Here is an 18,311-nt window from a genome sequence, read left to right as displayed (position 1 = left end):
GCTTGTCAATGCAAGCAAAGGTAAAAGTTGATCATATACACGCGCGTTACTGTAGTAACCTTTATGTATACATGCATACATCCTACATCATACGTAAACGAGTGCAATCATCTCAAATTGTTGAGTTAAGATCTAAGTCATGCAAATGTAAGTAAATGTGTTAAACTATGTATATGCAATTAATGAAGAAAAACGGAATGACATGAAATACTGGAGTATAGATAATATGAATCAATATGTAAACAATCTAATATAAATTTTGCAAGCGACTTTGAAAGATCATAAGTTTGCACACATATTTATACTCTACACCGCTTTTGGCACGGGTTGTATTCTTCAATAACTTTCTGAATCGATTTTATTTGGTCTGTCCACGTATTTTTGTGCTCAACACATTGGCAGGCCGCAACTTTTAATATATTTTGACCAAATTTGGAGCGTTAGCGTCTTTTGTTTCCAGAGGGAAAGCTCTTGGAAATGACTTGTTTCGGGACGACCATCTTTCGTGTAATGTCGAATATTAAAAAAGTAAAAATAGGCAAATTTTAAAATTTTTATAACAAGCGGTACAGAGTAACAGTATTTCGCCGCGACAACTTTGACTTACGCTTGCATACCGAATGGACTGAACCAATCCATCCTATAAAAAGTAAGCTTACTTTTTAATATTTTGTGATGAAAATGAATCCAATGTATTTATTTCACACAAAAATCAGCCGTCGGAACATAGCTCTATTAATGCGTTCCTAGCCAATAGAAAGGTTATCAGGAAAATAAACCGTTATATGACGACAACGTTTAATATTTCGTATTTAATGATGGAAAAAAGGAAAGGATAATTAGACCTTTAATGGGAAAATTAATTTTGCTAAACCTAGACCACGTCAGGTGCAAACAAGTGCCCTACTTATCAATCCGGAACAGGAACCTAAAACTCGGCGTCGTAATTTGTTTAATTCGATAATTAGCTTAATCCTCTCATCTTGCATGTGCAAAATGTCAATAACGGCAAAAAGAGACACAAAAATATATAGGTTTTGCCTACATTTCTAAAACATTCAAGAAAATGGTATTTGCTGTAATTAGCAGTTAGCAAGGAACGCAGGTTTGAATGCACTACTATAGGTCACTCAGATCAAAGAAATCAATTGCAGGGCTAAAAGTAAGGGAAGCATATGCCTGCTAATTATCTTAGATGTTGATTTAAAATTTAATTGATATATTTTCCAAAGGCAAATTAAGGCCGCTAGATGTGGGCATGGTTTACATCAATTGATTAGTACTTCAATTAAGGAGAATTTTTAATAAGGACGGCATTCAAGCTTCGATGTAAACATATGTGCCCGTAATTATGAACGTGGTCCAAGTCATATATATATCTATGTACTTATATATATATACTTCTTGTTTCGAATATTTAATGATTTGCATTTGAATAAATTAAAAAATATTTTTGCGTTATGCAACATTTTAATTTTGAGTTTTATTAGTTTTAATGAGTTTTTAGTTAATGGAAATTTATTATCAATATGACATTTTGTATGAATTTCATTGAAAAATGTTTTGTTTAAAGCTTGAATTGACTTCGATCATTTTCAAAATGAACTTAATGCCCTATAACCGAATCAAAGCAGTAAAAAACCTATGAGTTTCATTAAAAACAATAATTTTAATTAAATAATTCATGAAGATTTATTTATTATTTTTGAAAAGTAATACATTTTATCATTTTAGGCTTTTATCATTACGGGGTCTTAAGATTCTTAAAGGGTTCGTGGAAAAATGAAGTGACTTATGGTAGTAAAAAAATCTTTATGTTTTTCTTTAGTTATACTAGTCTAGTAGTATGTGTCTGTGTATAATGGAAGTTTTTAGTCTTCCTCCCGCCAAGTCATGGAATATAGAATCATTTAAAGAAGTTTTATACAACATCTTAAAAGGTTAATTTTCAATAATCTCATCCACTGACTTTGCAGCCAAGTTACAGGTTAGCCCGCGGTATTTTGTACTATTCTTGTCATTGACTCTTCTAGCAATTTCGTCGATTTAAAACCCGGCTGCAACATTGGTTTTACCGAAAATGCATTTGTTTTCCTATACTTTCCTATCAATTCCTAATAATAATGTTGTAATTTGCTTATTTATTTTCATTTCTATCAACCTAAAACCACAGTGATATGGTAGAAAGAAGGATAACCAGATACCAAAAATTAGTAGTCTATCGTTTCAATATTAATATTTGATGACTGAGCAATTTTTATCCATGTCAATGACTTGGGCCTGAACAAGCATCATTGTAAGCTATTGCGTGTTATATCCTCCATATGCATGAAAATGCATAATACTAATGAAACAGAAGGTTTTGGATACGGGAGTGCTTTTTGCAAATTAAATGAGAATCCATAATATTCCCCGGGATTTTCCTTTGCTTTTTTCTGGCCCTCTGCAAGACAATTCCCAGCTCGTTCGGCATTTTGCTAATGTAAATCATGACTTTGTCTAAGATGTAATATATCTTCCTCATTGCTCCATGCTTCGATTTTTCCTTCCAATCAATCGCATTTTTAGCATGTTCCTTTTGAGGAGTATGAAAATTTAAATTAAATTCAGTATTAAATACTTTCTTGTGGATCCTCTTCTTAACAAATGATTGGTTATTTTCGTCACATATTTCTACATACAGGCCATAATTTTTACGAATATTAAATCACGACTTAAATATTTTCGACCAGGAGTCTGCCGAGCTCTGTTTTATTTGACTTAGACCGATTTCATGATTATGGGCACATGTAATCTTTCTGTTTCAATTTTTTTACTGAATGCTCTTTCAATGTAACAGATCGACGGACTGAAATCTGATGCTTAGAAAGTTTAGTATTTAAAGATGCACAAAATATATAATGAAACGAAATTTAAATACTTAAAACTTCAATTATCTGACGTCCTTTCTTCATGCGTATCCACTTGTTGGTAGAGAAGCCACGTCTCTGAAATCAGATAATCAATTCCAGTCTGAAATTTAGTCTTTCAAATTAAATTGGTTTTCTATGGTTGTTTATGGCTTTAAAAATTCTAGCAATAAATAAAGCAATGAAATCAGATTCACACCTCGCGTAGAGTATGGATCGAACTTCCGATTAAAGAAATAGCGAAATGTTGTCGCAACTAGTTGTTATCATTAGTAGCAGACGCTTAGCTTTAAACTGAAATGTTTGCTTTTCATTTAAGCCGATTGCAATCACAGTGAACAGAGTCAGTCATCTCGTTCATCTCGTTCGTATGATCTGAGTTTTTCTTTGAAACTATATGCTGTCTTTATGCAAATTTCGCTATCTTTAAAAAAGTATTTTTGCTTTTAATGTCTGAAACCATATAAAGATATCCAGAGCGTCGCTAACAAAGATGTTCAATTTCCGTTGATCCTTTTCCTCTTTTCGTTGTAAAGATTGTATTTATTGCTACTTTTATCCATAAAAGGAATTTATTTTGGATCACTCCCACTTTCCACTTAGACTATCGGAGTAAACATGTTCAGCGTCGACACTTTTTTGTTAGGAAATTTTACCTTCTTTTATCTTCTCTTTTCCAACCCCTTGGCCCGTTGCCTAAAAGCAGTAACATTAAAAATATAAAATTTAAAATAAGAAATTTTAAAATCAAAGAAAACTAAAAACAAGACTAAGAAAAAATTGAATTCGGTCCGGACCGAATCCTTTATACCCATCTCCATTATATTAAAGAAGACAAAAGAAGTAAAAGAATAAAATTCTATGTTCTTTTTGGTTTTTTTTTTTTTAATTTTTTTTTTCTTGTATCATGCACACTTTCCTTTGTTTTTATATATATATATACGTATATGTTGAAATTAACAGTTCTTGTTCTTGAAATGTTTTGTTAAACGAACTTTATTGTTTTTTTTTTACTTTTAGTATTACTTATCAGTTATTCTTTATTTATTACACTCTATACCATTTGTGGTACAGGGTGTATTACCTTAGTGGGGTCACATCTAACACGCAGAAGGGATTAAGATGGACTTTCCTTTTACTATGCCGATGAATTCAGAATCATAATCTGAAATGATCTCAGCCTGTCTGTCCGTCTGTCTGTCTGGTATTTGTTCATGTAAATTTGTGCTCAAGCTACAGGTCGCAATTTTCGATATTTTGATAAAATTTGATACAGTGACGTGTTTTGACTCAAGGACAAGCGCTATTGAAAATGGTTCCGATCGGTCCACTTTTTGATTATTCATTATAGTACTCTATTCGGAAAAGTCGTCATATGGAAGAAAATTGTAATTCTCAAAATTTCTCGGCAAAAGTGGTTAAGTAGTAATATTTCGGCATAGTAAATTTTTATGATAACTTTGGACAGTCTGGGGAAATTTTTAAACGCACTCACATGTAACGAAAACTGAAGTTCATACAAAAAAGGCTGTGCAATAGTAATTTTAAAAAAATTAACTATACCAAATTTGGAATATTTCGGCCTATTTTTGGGATCCTTTCCTAATAGCGATTTTCACGAAAATTGATCCTTTTCAGAGCAGAAAAGTCCAAGTTTTAAAATGTCGAGATTGACCCATTATATTATAGTAATTTCATACAAAAATGAACTCTCTGAAAATTTGGATCTATACTTATTTTTGGCTCCTGCCCTATGTAAGAATTAAACTTGTACTACACAGTTTACGTTTGCCTATAAATACGTACTTGAAAAATATGCCTTTATATAGAAACAAGATATGTTATTATTATTATTATTATAAATTTAGCCAGAGAATAAATTCTAAGACTAAAGTCTTAAAGCGCTAGCATCAAAGGCTTTAAAAAAAATTGTGTGACAAACGTCTGCGACATTTGACATAAGTGCATACTGTATTGTTCTAACAAACATTAAGTTTTATATTCAAATGTTTTGAGAGTAATAATATAATAATCGATTTTTTTAAAACTATTATTATTATTATTAATTTCGCTAAAGAAATAAATTCTAAGCACTGGCATATAAGGCTGTCGGCTTTTATTAAAAACTCTACTGCACTTGAGATTTGAATCCACGGCCAGTCGAGATTCATCGCCTTCGGCCACTCAGACGGATAGAAACAAGATATAAATTTCGTGTTTTATAATAAAAACAACAATTGTGTTAGACATTGTGATGTACGGTATTTAATGGTCGGCCTTGCCCCACTACAATGTTTTTGCTTGCTATACTTATAATTACTATAACATATCTTACGCATATAGGTGCAGTTACGATGAACTTTTTTTATTAAATTTTTTAACCATTCATTGTATTCTTCTTTTTCTTTAGAATCAAAGTTTTATATAATATATAATTTTACTTTCAATTGTCTAGCTATGTGTTTTCTTTTTTCTTCTTGATAGCTTTGATTTGCAAACTTGTCAGTCTTTTTCTCAGTCATCGGTAGTAACCCAAATGGAAAGAGCACACCATTTTCAAGTGCCCAACCCATCCTAATGCTGCACAGACATAACTTCTCTCTTTCAATTGTACCATTATATGAGCGGAGAACTATGAGAAGAGGCACTAATTAACGGAATTCCGTTATTATATTGCAGACTACTCTCTTGTAAGGAACAGGAGACAAGCCGATCGATAGAAACCCGCTACATCTGTTTACGCGGACGTTACAAATGGATGCAGCTGATGTTTTCTATTTTCAAAACAAAAGTTTTTGTCGTATGGTCATGTGGGCGTTGTCCTTCAAAAGTTTAGGTCAATTCCAAATGCTTTTGCATATTTGTAGGCGATATTTTCATTTTCGCTAACGGGGGAATGTTTACCACAAATGCTACAAAGTTGCGCACAGACTTTGGACAAACGAATAGGCGAACATGTTTAGGTGCATTCCAAATTTGAAGCTGGCCAAGAATTTATATACTTAATAGGGTTTTTGAAGTTTGTTTCTGCGCTTTATAAAATTGAAAAAACAATTAAGTATTGATATACTATAATATTGGGTAGGCATGGTCAATTTTTTTGCATTTTTATACACAAATGTTACAGCATCACCCATAGGATATGCGTTACAATTTTTGTATATTTATTTGTTATAGTTTAGAAGTAATGAGCAAAAAACCAATTTTTCATTACTTTTGAAATGCAGAGGTGTTCTCAGTGTACGTAGCGGTGTGTGAGCGCGTCCTTGGACCGATTTGGCCCATTTTCAATACCAACCTGTGTGCAAAATCTTATTCTGTTTCTAACATATTTAAGGTCGATGGCTTCATGTTTGCAGCCAGAAGAATGCTTACAACAGACATTACACAGACAGACATACGGACATGCTTAAATCGATTTAGAATTTGATACTCATCAAGAAATTATGTACTTTGTAAGTTCTCTGATGCTTCCTTCTGGAAGTTGCAAACTTTTTGACAAAATAAATATACCCCTTAGCCTTCGGTGATGGTTATAAAAAATTACAAACAAGAATACAATTAAAAATATAAAAAAATTCAATTTATTTTTTTTAGTGCAGAATGTATAAAGATATATGTCTTCATGAATTTTTGTAAATTTTACGATCCCGCTTAATTTTTTAAGGAAACCAGCATTATTTTTTCAGGCTTGTATTTCCAATCTATGGGTTTATGCAAACAAAAAAGATAAACTTATGCATAATTTTCCATTTGATTACTAAATAATTTACCTATCGGCCAATCCCAAAAAGATGGTAAATACTTCGGATTCAATTCCGTAACAAAATGATCCTTCAAAAGTATTTCCAATTCCTGTAAACCTCCAAATTCGGTTTGAAATTTATTCACAACTCTTTCACCGTGTTCGTACTCTGGCCAGTCTGAATACTGAATTGACGCATCAACTATCCTCTGGTGATCAATGTAGGCTTCTTCAAAATGAGTTGACAAAATAGTTTTTAAATGGTTGCGTTTTCCTGTCGATATAGCATTGTCGTCAGTTAAGAGTGTTTCTGCAGCCCTTTTTACTTCTGTGACCTGAAGATGTGATGGAATGTTTCATTTTAATTGAAACAAAAAAACTCCAGTCAAAACTCACGAATTTCAATTCTGGCCTTTAGTAGGAGGATGCTTAAGATTTGGAGGAGCTCTTTCAAACAAAAGTAAACGTTTATTAAAAAAAATTGTACAAGGGATAATTTTCTAAAATGGCTTTATCTCTCGGGTGGAAAGTAAACGTGTCTCGAAAAGACGCAAGGGTCTTCTCAGACTATTCGGAGAAGAAGTTCAGCATTGCGTTAAATCGAAAATTGCCCAAATAATGAGTCAAACGTTGCTATCATGAAAAATTACGTTGTCATGTCTTTCATCATTTAACACGGATTTTTCACTTTCCAACGAATCGGTTGTAATTTTCTAGTATTGGTTCCTCTAATATTGGAGCAGGTCCGAACACCCTATACATTTTCCTTTTTGAGCCTAAGACTGCCTAAGCAGCATTAAGTTGTAATTTATCGAGACAGGTACTCAGTAAAAAGTGAGGGCAGTACTTAGGATCATATAGAGATGTTAAGAGAATTACGCAATAGTATATATTTGCAATTAAGCCTTTTTTTTAAATTCCTTCAAATCTTGCGCATATTTCCAATTGGTAAGTATACAATTTACCTGGTCAAAGCTGTACGGAGCATCGCACTTTTGGCTCAATGCAGTACGTATTCTAATATCGGATATAATATCTGAAACGTTACATTTGGGGCATAAATGCAGGACGTCGCTTGAAGTAAAAAACTGGGTTATCACTGCAATTAGTAGCAAAAGTTAGAAGAGAATCGAAAAGTTCAAAACTTTTAACGTTACATGGAAAATGCATACGATATTCGGTCGGCACCACACCTTTACAAACAAAAGCGTCTTTTTGCCCGCAGACAACGCATGCATGTTGATTAGGGGTCTGCCAATACCCATTATCTTCAGCAAACGGATGGTCGTATAAACGTATGGTCAATGCTTCTGATCGTATTTCCTTTCCCAGTCCTTCTTCCAAATACCACATGGCTTTGTGTCTACACAAGTTACACAAAAGCTCACCATTTGGTGCTTGAAGAAACCAATCCTCTCTGCAAGGTGTTAGGGCAAACAATACATCAACTGTTCTATTCTCGGAAAACCCGTTATCCAAGTACTGTCTAATTAGCGGCTTGATTGCGTTAAAGTCAGCGTTTGTGAAATTGTAACGATCCCTAAAAGCATTCCAAAGATTTTCATTAAGCAAGAAGTTTTTTTATTGATTTCTTAGGAATTACCTGGGCACTAGTCGATTAGCCAAATGCTTAAAAATCTCTACACTCGCGAAAGCATCATTAGCAGCATAGTTGATTTGTTCTTCACTCAGTTGCCCGGCTTCCCAGTTCGAAGAAACTTCATTCCGGTACTTAGTAAAATTAACGTTTAAAACCAATTGCGATAATTTTTTCAAGCCCCATGGTCTACACCCAATCATAACGGACAGGTGTCGTACGTCGAAGGTACTAGCCACATGAATGCCATAGTCTTCTTGCAATTTTTGAGCATCTTGCGCAGCATCGACGCCAACTTTTATTATTTCTTGGTCTTCTAATAGAGTCTGTAGACTTTTCGGTATATCGCTCATGCCACTTAAGCGAAACAAGCCGCAAAAACCGTTAGGTGAGGCCAACTGTAATAAGGCGACTGCATTGCGTTCTGTGCTTACACCTTCGCAATCAAAGCCGAGCACTTTGTAGTGCTTGCAATGCCTAGTGAAAAAGTAAGAACTTTATAAACTTAGTTGAACAAATGAATTGCTTACTTTCTTAAAGTGTTGACTATTTTATCGCACTTTTTTCGGTTTCTGTTCTCAAAACAAAAACCAAGTATTCCGACAACAATAAATAGTAAGTAATAAATAAAGTCCATTTCTTGAAATAAATTTTATTAAAACACTTTCTTAATGTTGACAAAAAATAAAATTTAGAGGAGCTGTTGTTTGCAATAATTTGTTATGTATTGTACTTTCGCTGGATATATGAAATGAGGTGACAAGTTGAAACATAAGCAAGGTGACTAATCTATTGACGCGGTTTTGTGAATTTAAGATAAACTTGTAGCTTATCACCAGAAATTCTTCTGCTCTGCGCGTACACAAACAAACAAACAAAACTCAACTGAACTGATAGTATGCATATAAAAGAAAGAACATAATGGATGGACATTACATCTAATACTCCTTTTACAGGAATTGATTTTACGCGAAATATGATTTAACACTAGTTAATAAGAAAAAGATTCTCTTTTTACACGAATTGTTTTTATACGAAATTTTAATATTCTAGGAATTTTTTTAACGAATTTTACTGATGAATTCTTTTTACTTTTTTTGATATTTCATTTCCACTCCTCAAAATATAACGCGTATCTACAGTACGCGTATCTACAGTACGCGTTATATTTTGCACAACTAAGACTATGTCGATTATACGCGTATTTGAGTGGGATTCCCCGAGTTATACGTGGAGTAAAGACGTAGTGAAATTTAGTTTGGTTTTTCAACGTAGAATCTAATTCTTATAATACATTTAATAAATTAAAATGTGTAAGCGCGAAGTAAACTCTTGAGTAAACTCTAACAAGAATTTCTTAACATTGTTTATTGTACTTTTCAGTTGTCTCTTTAAGTCTGCAATCAATCCACTATCAATATCTTTTTTTAGGCGAATATTTTGGGAGCGTGTCTATCGTGTAAAAAGAGAATAGCGAACACCTATTCTTTTGTTATATAGATTCGAATCATGTTAGTATTTATAGCAAATTTAAAAAGTACAAGGATCTCTTCTTATCCCATCGTTTTTTCGTGAACCTCTTCGAACTCTTCTTTTGATGAAACTAATTTGCAATGAAAAGTGGAAGAGCGAAGCTATAATAGTGTGCTTTCAAAGCCATAAATTTAAATGATTGTAGACTTGCCTATGCGGTGATGCAGTTTAGAAGAAAAGTAAAACATCATATTTTCTCAAATTTTTTATACCCGGCACTGTAAGAAGATATACTCATTTTGTTTTATCCCATAATGTATGTCAGTCCAAAAAGGAAGCTATATAATATACGTATTCTTGATCAGCGTGAAATTCTGAGTTCATTTCTCGGTCTGTTCGTCTTATTGTCTGCGTTGTATGTGTTTTTGGCATTCTCCTGATCGCAAAAATTAAGAGATCGACCTCAAATTTGCTAGAAACATTGGAAGTTTCTGTAGGCAGGTTGGTATTGAAAACGGGCCAAATTGGTCAAAGCAAAACCCCGCTGTGGAACGTAAACTGAACGCAACTCCTTTTTTTTTAACAAAGATTATTTACCTAAAGTTTCAAGTCAATCGTGCAAAAACTTTAGCACTACTACTGTGTCTACTAACTACTACTTCAAAGTCTATATCTTTTTTCTCGTAACTTTATTTTTACCTTTTGGGTATTACATACATTCTGGAAAAAAAAAGTGACTATACCCCAATCTTACAGTGGTGGGTATAAAAACGATATACCTCTGTCTTAATTTTTTTGTTGTCCTTACACGAACTTTATGACCTTTAGTACATACAAGCTTACGCATCTAAATACCCTAATGTAATTAAAGAGCTCTTCCGCCCATCTTTGCAACCGTTGCATAATCGTCAACATGAACATTGAGTTATTGCCTATGCATTCTTCTTTCATTTATTTCTTTTCTCTTTGGTTTAGTCGTCTCTTTTACTCATGAATTTCGGGTTATTTACGTGTTCTTTCATACAATAGCTTTTTGATGGACCTCACCCTTACTTTCAGTTTTATTTTCTTTTTTTTCATCATCGTATCAGTTACTTACGTTAAAATAGTTGTGCTTTTTTACTTTATGGCACTCCCAGGGGAATTCTATGAACATTTTTAATTGTTCTGACAAATCGTCATATTCGCCTATTATTACGTAGTGCATTAAATTCTGTTATTCTTTTTCGAAAGATGTTAGATTTTGCTGACTTGACAGCCTCTTTCTATTTGCGGGATTTTCAAACAAACAGTTCGCGGTTGGTCTTACCTTGTAAGGTTAGGAGGACGAAAAAGTCTTGCTTAATTGTAATTCCATCAAAGTTTAGGAATAATCGGTAAGAATCCAATTACGTGAGTATTCCTAGTCGTTCCATTGTTAATTGAGCGTAAAAACTTTAATAGATTGGATTTCTAAAATTATTGGTTTATTCGACGAGCCACGAAGAAACATGTTTGGAACGTCATACATAGTGCGACCGTTTGATTTGGTTAAACTCAGGTTAAGCAATGAATTTCTCGTTGAATCGTGTTAGCTAAGAAAAATGCCCTCGCCGTTAGTGAGGACCTTGAAGTTAGAGTTCAGGGTAGACTTTTCTTTTAGGAGAGTTAAAACAACGGGGTCTCTGCACGGGATAAAAAAAAAAAATTGACGTCTTTGAAAAATCTTATTGTCGGTTGATTTTTCTCTTGCCGAAGCGAGACGCGAAGTTTTTAGTGAGGTTTTCAAATTCGATTATGTAATTTATAGGTAGCGAGTGAGATGATCTTTATTAATTGAGTATGGAATAGAGAACAAAGGTTGGGAATGTCTGAAGTGAAATGATTGTTTAAGTGTTGGTGCCTGACTAAATTTGTTTGATAACAGAAAATTGCTTTATTCTTTATCCGAATATTAATTTGTTGCGGTTATTTATAGAGTTAATCGATAGCGGCTCTTGCCTTGAAAGCCGTCTTTGCACTTAAACCATTTGTCTTTTTGCTTGCTAACATGACTATGATTACCATAGAGAATGTATATGAGTATGCAGTTGTTTTAGGGATCGCCAGATCGATCACATTTAATGCATTGGTTAGAGCGCGTAGAGCGATAACTCTTTCTCCTAATCTGTCACATTCCACACGAAAAAGAAAAGAGAATAAAAGTAAACCTCCATTTTCAGTTACAGGGATTAAAATGATTGTATTCCGGTATTCCGGTGGGTCCATAGAAAGAGGAAAACAAACGAATTAAGCTTTTGCTTATTAATCTCTCTACACGATTGTCAAGAATAAAATTCTTGAGATATCAGTAGGAATAAAATTGATTATATGAAGCTGTCTGCAATGAACGGTCTAACGACATAAGTCTGACTGTACAAACGTATTAGCATTGAAGGCATTGTCAAATTGTACAAGGAAAGGTTTTTACCAGTGAGTTCAATGTTGAAACTACCTAATATGATTTTCTCGTAGAAAAACAACCACCTGAGAGCCCGATTTTATTTGTATCTTGACAATAAGTTTACCGGAAAATTCTAAAGTATACAGCTGAATGGACGGTCTATTTAAGAAATCTCTTTAAAAATCTTTTTATAAACTAAAAAGGAATTTTTATCATTTACCGTAAGTTCACTATAATTAATTTTATAATATATGTAACTGATCGCAAGAATATTAAACATTACTAACCCTGATGAAGCGGTTCTTCAACGCTGCCCGCCTATTCAGCCGGTAAAAAATTGAAGTTGAACTCAAACATGTTTAACTCTTTTTTTATGTTAAATTTACGAAAGAGATGCTCCTTTCTTTTGATAGAGTGTCCAAGCGTTTTCCTCTTGATAACTGATTCCAGTTTGGAATAAAACAAAGAATATAAATAGGCATACAAACAATACAATATGAAGTCACATGTAAACTCCGTTTGGCAAGAATTTTTGTATACTCTATACGACTTGTGATATATATACTCAGAAACTCAGATTCACTTTCTGCATCGATTTAAATTTGTCTATTCCACTAATGTCCGCCCACAATTATGTTGGCAATTCTTGAGATGTTTTGACAAAATATGTTACACTTTGGAGAAAGGATCAATGAATCTAATCTGCCAAAGATAGATTAGATCAAAAAATGTTTACGATGTTACGATCAGTATAACGGCTTATTTTGAGAAATTTATCATAAAAAAAAATTTTCAAATTTTAATGTTTCTCAACAAAATCCGCCGGGTAATTTTGTTTCACTATGCTGTTATGAGAAGCTTCGATCAGTTAGGCCAGATATAACCAATCTGCCGTCAAAAAAGCTTTAAAGTGTTTAATTTTTAACATTTTACGTGTAATAAATATGGACCATAAGTTCTATTTTGGGAGCTGAGCCATTATAGCAAGTCCAAGCTTTAATCCAAGCATAAAAATCTTGCTACTTGGTTTTTAACTGAATATTCTTTTAAAGTGTAAGACGACCGAGTTGGGCAGAACGCGTACAAAATTTAGTTTTTAATTGCACTCATGCAGATTTATGCGATCAGGTGTGTCATTTTCATGACAATATTCTAACCATAAATAATAAATTTCCGAAGTAATGTAAATTGTATGGACTCAAAATCGATCTTCATTTCGAGTCTGGGTTGACTAAGGCTAAGCTGGATAATAAGAGTTAAAAAATTAAACAACAAAATGTAGTTGATTTCAGCCTTAGAAGGTAATTTTTAACTGCCCCCTAGCGTTGGTTTCCCTCTTTATACATGGATAGTCGGCGTGTCAAAAAGTGTTGTCTAGTTTTGCCTCTTGTTTAATAATTGCTCCTTGACTATACAGCCAACACGGATTTTTTGCACGTATATTCCTTCAATTGCCTTGAATAACTCCGACAAATGCTTGAGATGCTTTACTACTAGATCGTGCCAAATAAATCACCGAGACAAAGTAGTTTATTCGACAAGCAAATCCGTAAATAGAAATGAACACTTCCTAATTTTGATTATATTAGCAGAACTATATGTGCTTGAGTTTTATTCCTAGAGATTAAAGTGTGACCGCAACTAAAATCGCGCCTATAGATCGGTTTCTGTTCATCCGGTAAAGATCTAGATTCATCAACCAATCCTGAAATCTACAAATTTCATTTACGGTGTTCGGAAATTCGGGGGACGAGGCACTGGAAAAATCCCTCACAGAATGCTACAGCTGCCGCTGGTGTAAGATGTACAAATATTGCCTTTAAATTGAAACGCATTTTATATATCCCTACAAAGTTCAATTCGGTAAATATATATAAAAATATAAAATTATTATTGTTTATTGAACAAGAGCTACATATTCTAAGACTTAAACGTCTTAAAGCACTAGCATCTAAGGCAACCAGTTTTATTGAAAACGCTACCGCACTTAAAATTTGAACCCATGATCAATGAGTTCCTCGTCGACATCCTTTGCCTACTGGGCTGCTAAAGCGGATAACAAAAGAGAAATTAAGAATTTCTTTACTTATTGCACTAATTTTATAAATGTTTCATTTAACTGAGCACTTAGCATTTAAAAATCAAAGTCTTGGACCATTTCAAAAATTTGTTTTCAAACCGTGAGTTTAGGCAATAAATAGGGTGCAAATTTACCTTATTTCATCATCAAATGGAACTTTTTGTGGTAACGACAGAAAGATACCCATTTGGGAATAAGAATGGAAGCGCTACTCCCGCAACTGATTTGATTTGCAGATTCCAATTCGGTGCTTCTAGTGACTCGCTTTCCAATATGGAGCAGACCTTCGCTAAGGGGAATATGTAAAAAATTTATAAGACCGAATCTTTTCTGCCCATCATTGTTGTCTTAAAAAGGACAAAAGAAGTAAAAGAACTAAATTTTCATACTATACAATAAAGAGTGGGCGCGTCAGCGTTGTGTATTTTCGAAATAAAAGTTGTTGTCGCGTAGGCGCGCGCGAGCGTTACAGAAATGTTGTTTGAAAAGTTTGCGTCACTTTCAAATTCTTTTGCAAATTTGTAGGCGATATCTTCATTTTCGCTAATGGGAGAATGATTGCCACAAATACTATATAGTTGTGCAGGCAGACATATGAACAGAAGGACTTGTTTAAGGGCATTCTAAATGTGAAACTGGCCAAAAGCTTATATACGTTACGGGGTTTTTAAAGTTTGTTGCTGCGCGTTATAAAGGTGTTGAAAAAACAATTAAAATTTGATACGTTATAATATTGAAATATCAACTTTTTACTTATCGTGATATGATATTCTTATGTCCTAAGTGGGTCTGTTTAAGTGAGATACATGATTTAAAAATGTACCGCAAACTGTGAAGGATATGTTCCGCTCCTTATACCCTCTCATTTACACTTAAATGTTTCCTTTAGCGTTTGCAAGTCAAGATATGTGCGGGAACTTTATTGCGTTTACGGGATTTGATATCAGATGAGGAGCGTCACCGATGTGAGACTATTGTATGGGATTATTATAATGATGGCGATAATAGTGGAGTAAAAATTGACCGCTACATCCTAGAACATGTGTCAAAGCTAAACATGCCTCGTTCTCAGGAAGTTACTCCAGACCGCGGTGTTGTTCAAGAATTTCTTACTAAGCTCGGAGGTGTAGCAGAATTAACAAGAGTATGGTGTGAGCATGTTCGGTCACTGTGTCAACGTCTTTCCAATATCCGCGACCCTGCGTGCCTTCGGCCAAAAGGTAATTAATAAAAAATAAATAAATAAAAAATTTCAATTGATTTTTTATCATTCCCACATTGGCCTTTGGCTAAAAGGTAATTAATAAAAAATAAATAAATAAAAAGTTTTAAGTGATTTTTTATCATTCTCACATATATATCATATACCAGATTGCGGACAGCCATATTTACTAGTGTAGGTTTGGTGATTTTGATACATCATAAATTCGAAGCGTTTTGAAGTGTGTCATACTTTGTTGTTTTATTTTGTTGATAAGTTTTGCTCACTATTTTGATTTATGACACACTTCAAGTGGACACGCATCTGCAACGGTATGCAGTCACGTTACAATATTTGATAACCTTAAAAAAAGAGCAGTAGGTTACGACAGTAAAATAAGTTGCTTAAAGGTACATATAAGGAAAAACTTGACGTAGCGCGCTTTAGAGTTAACAATCCTAAGCCATATAGGATCGGGGACATTAGGAGAGCATGGCCAAGTATACATTTGAACGATTTGGGTAAATAAACATTCATTGAATACATAGCCCTCTCTTTAAATTTAGCTGTTTATCTCTAAAATTATGTTTAAAATAACCTTAGTTCATTTAATATATTGCTTTCAAGATATAAAGTCTTCAGTTTTCTTAACATAAACTACTTGAATCGATTGAGAAAGTGATTCTAAATCGATTGGTATAATAAAAGGCAGACCTATCTCAAGTACTTCATGGAGTTACATACATTCTCACAAACTTAATATACCCTTGCACAACATGCGCTAGAGGATACAAAAACTAATCTGAATTGTGGAAATATGTCCAAATAACTTTAATATTATTTGTGAGCCATTCGCCAGTCGACACCAAGAATATGAATAGTATGAGAGCTAACTGTGCTAGCATTTTAGCACAAACTAATACCGATGTCAACGTGACAGTGGAGACTGTGACCGCAGCTGGGATGGTAAAGTGTTGCAATAAAATCTTGGAAAGCACAATTTACAACATTAAGCATACGCTTAACGTAGTTTTCATGCATTGTGCACAACGAAGTGCTGCCAACAGGTAGCATAATTCACTTTTACCTTTATCCCCAACAACTAGGGCGGCTGTATCTAGTGATTGAGAAACGTCCTGACCTTGCCAACAGGATGGCAGCTGCATATCAAGCTGACAACAGCAGACATCCGCATACATCCATAAATTGGAAGATCTTGGTTGGAAAGTTTTCATTTACCCCGCGTATATGCCAATTTAGTTTCAAAAGGGTCCTGTGAAAACCATGTGGTACACTTTTTCGATCAAAGACCACCAAAATTTGATAACGGCGTGAACGTAATGTTACCGGAAAAATAGCAGAAAGTCATCGAATTGAACGGCTCATATATGAATTGATAATATTATCTGCCAATACAATTAAACGTATTCTTAACCTTGATCCCAGGCATACTTTAATATTTTTTAGTTCTGTGCACAATTTTAAAAACATCGAATGCAATATATTAGCATCCAATCATGAAAAGCCATTATTAATACAATCAAATTTAATAAAACCAAATAAATTATTTATATGTGTATAGTTATTATTTCGTCAAAATTATTCGTAATTTTTTCATTCTAGGCAGAACATTATAAAACTTATGTACCAGCGTCTATTACTAGTACCCGATTAACCAAGAATGATCTTTTATAATTTAGTTTCGAAAAATCTTGAAGAATACTGTTCAGCTTTTGTATAGTTAACAAAGATGACCGTACGTACAAGACATTCTTTTTATACCCACCACTGTAAGATGGGGGTATAGTCATTTTAGTTTTTTTCATAGTGCACGCAACTCCCTAGAAAGTATATACATTCTCAGTTAGCGTGAAATCCTGAGTTGATCTAGCCATGTCTGTCTGTCTGTGTGATATGTGTTTATTATATTGATCATTACGAATGGACCAAATTAGTCAAAGCAGTAGCCCGTAGTAGAGCGCAAACTGAACCCAACTCCATTTTTCTTAACAACAAGTTGTGCGTTTTGCTCGTTACTCAGAAATTATAAAAATTAGAAGTCTATAATTTTCCACATATACTTTACGAAACACTCGACTCTTTACGTACAAAGTTATAGAAGATTTAATTTTATTTTTTTCAAGACAGAATGTTTAAAACTATTTTGTACATTCCTCAAATGAATGCGCATTATCTGCTTAAAAATGGATTAATTCTAAAATCAATATGACAGATACCGTGACGTGGTGAATCGATTTTTTCTTAATAATACCGACGTTATGGGTATCAAATAAAACAACTTGGATTGTAGAATGCGAACAGCTAAGTATGTTAGTTCCCAGTTAATTGTGACAGACGTCACGACATAATGAATTGATTTTTTCATTACAATACTGTTAATAGCACGTAGAAGGACTTAGAAACCAGAATGCGAGAAGCTAGCTAAGTGTCTTAATTCTAAATTAATTATGGTAGAGATCTCGGCTTAGTGGATAAATGTTTTTTTTTAAAATACCTTCGACATAAGTATCAAATGAAAAGATCTGCAGGTTTAGTACATACAGGTTTGGCGTGTTTAGAAAAAACCGATTTTTTGGACATTAAAATCTTAAGTGGACAAAGCGCTTATGTTGTGGGTAGTCGAAAGTAATCTTCTTACTTGCTTTTCTTTAGTGAAAATCCAGCAACAGCCTTCGCTATGATCGCTTATGTCTATAGCACTTTCAAGTAAGCAAATCATCACATATTTCGAATAAGTTACCATTTTTATCAGCTACGGCGTATTCAGGTATGGACTTGCTTGTACCCAGAATGCCTACAAGTGAAGGCATCCAAGTCGAATTGTTCGTTTGGCTCTACAGTGACAAAGGCTGAAAACTGAAAT

General features: G+C 33.8%; 2 protein-coding genes across 2 annotated transcripts; one reads left to right on the top strand and one right to left on the bottom strand.

Annotated features, from left to right (window-relative positions):
• Positions 1–6,524: 6,524 nt before the first annotated feature.
• Positions 6,525–9,289, bottom strand: LOC119638694 (exonuclease 3'-5' domain-containing protein 2-like). Its single transcript, XM_038035640.1, has 6 exons — positions 8,782–9,289; positions 8,258–8,728; positions 7,812–8,194; positions 7,620–7,753; positions 6,683–6,989; positions 6,525–6,613 (listed from the first exon to the last, which is right to left on the bottom strand). Exons 1-6 carry the CDS (start codon positions 8,886–8,888, stop codon positions 6,564–6,566), a joined length of 1,452 nt encoding a protein of 483 aa, XP_037891568.1. The 5' UTR covers positions 8,889–9,289; the 3' UTR covers positions 6,525–6,563.
• Positions 9,290–11,753: 2,464 nt separating this feature from the next.
• On the top strand, positions 11,754–15,987 carry LOC119638697. Its single transcript, XM_038035644.1, has 4 exons — positions 11,754–11,777; positions 13,806–14,009; positions 15,116–15,446; positions 15,598–15,987. Exons 1-4 carry the CDS (start codon positions 11,754–11,756, stop codon positions 15,624–15,626), a joined length of 588 nt encoding a protein of 195 aa, XP_037891572.1. The 3' UTR covers positions 15,627–15,987.
• Positions 15,988–18,311: the final 2,324 nt, after the last annotated feature.

The sequence above is a fragment of the Glossina fuscipes genome, unplaced genomic scaffold (assembly GCF_014805625.2).
Source record: "Glossina fuscipes isolate IAEA_lab_2018 unplaced genomic scaffold, Yale_Gfus_2 108, whole genome shotgun sequence".
Classification (NCBI taxonomy): domain Eukaryota; kingdom Metazoa; phylum Arthropoda; class Insecta; order Diptera; family Glossinidae; genus Glossina; species Glossina fuscipes.
Note: the sequence above shows the minus strand (reverse complement) of the source record. Positions and strands in the feature narration are given on the sequence as shown.

Excerpts from the sequence above, each read along its gene's own strand:
- LOC119638694 (XM_038035640.1), bottom strand. The coding sequence starts at position 8,888 with ATGGACTTTATTTATTACTTACTATTTATTGTTGTCGGAATACTTGGT. Across the intron at positions 8,195-8,257 it reads GCTAATCGACTAGTGCCCAG|GGATCGTTACAATTTCACAA; the intron begins GTAATTCCTAAG and ends GAATGCTTTTAG. Across the intron at positions 7,754-7,811 it reads ATATCGTATGCATTTTCCAT|TGATAACCCAGTTTTTTACT; the intron begins GTAACGTTAAAA and ends TACTAATTGCAG.
- LOC119638697 (XM_038035644.1), top strand. The coding sequence starts at position 11,754 with ATGACTATGATTACCATAGAGAAT. Across the intron at positions 11,778-13,805 it reads CTATGATTACCATAGAGAAT|ATCGGTTTCTGTTCATCCGG; the intron begins GTATATGAGTAT and ends TCGCGCCTATAG. Across the intron at positions 14,010-15,115 it reads TCCCTACAAAGTTCAATTCG|CGTTTGCAAGTCAAGATATG; the intron begins GTAAATATATAT and ends TGTTTCCTTTAG.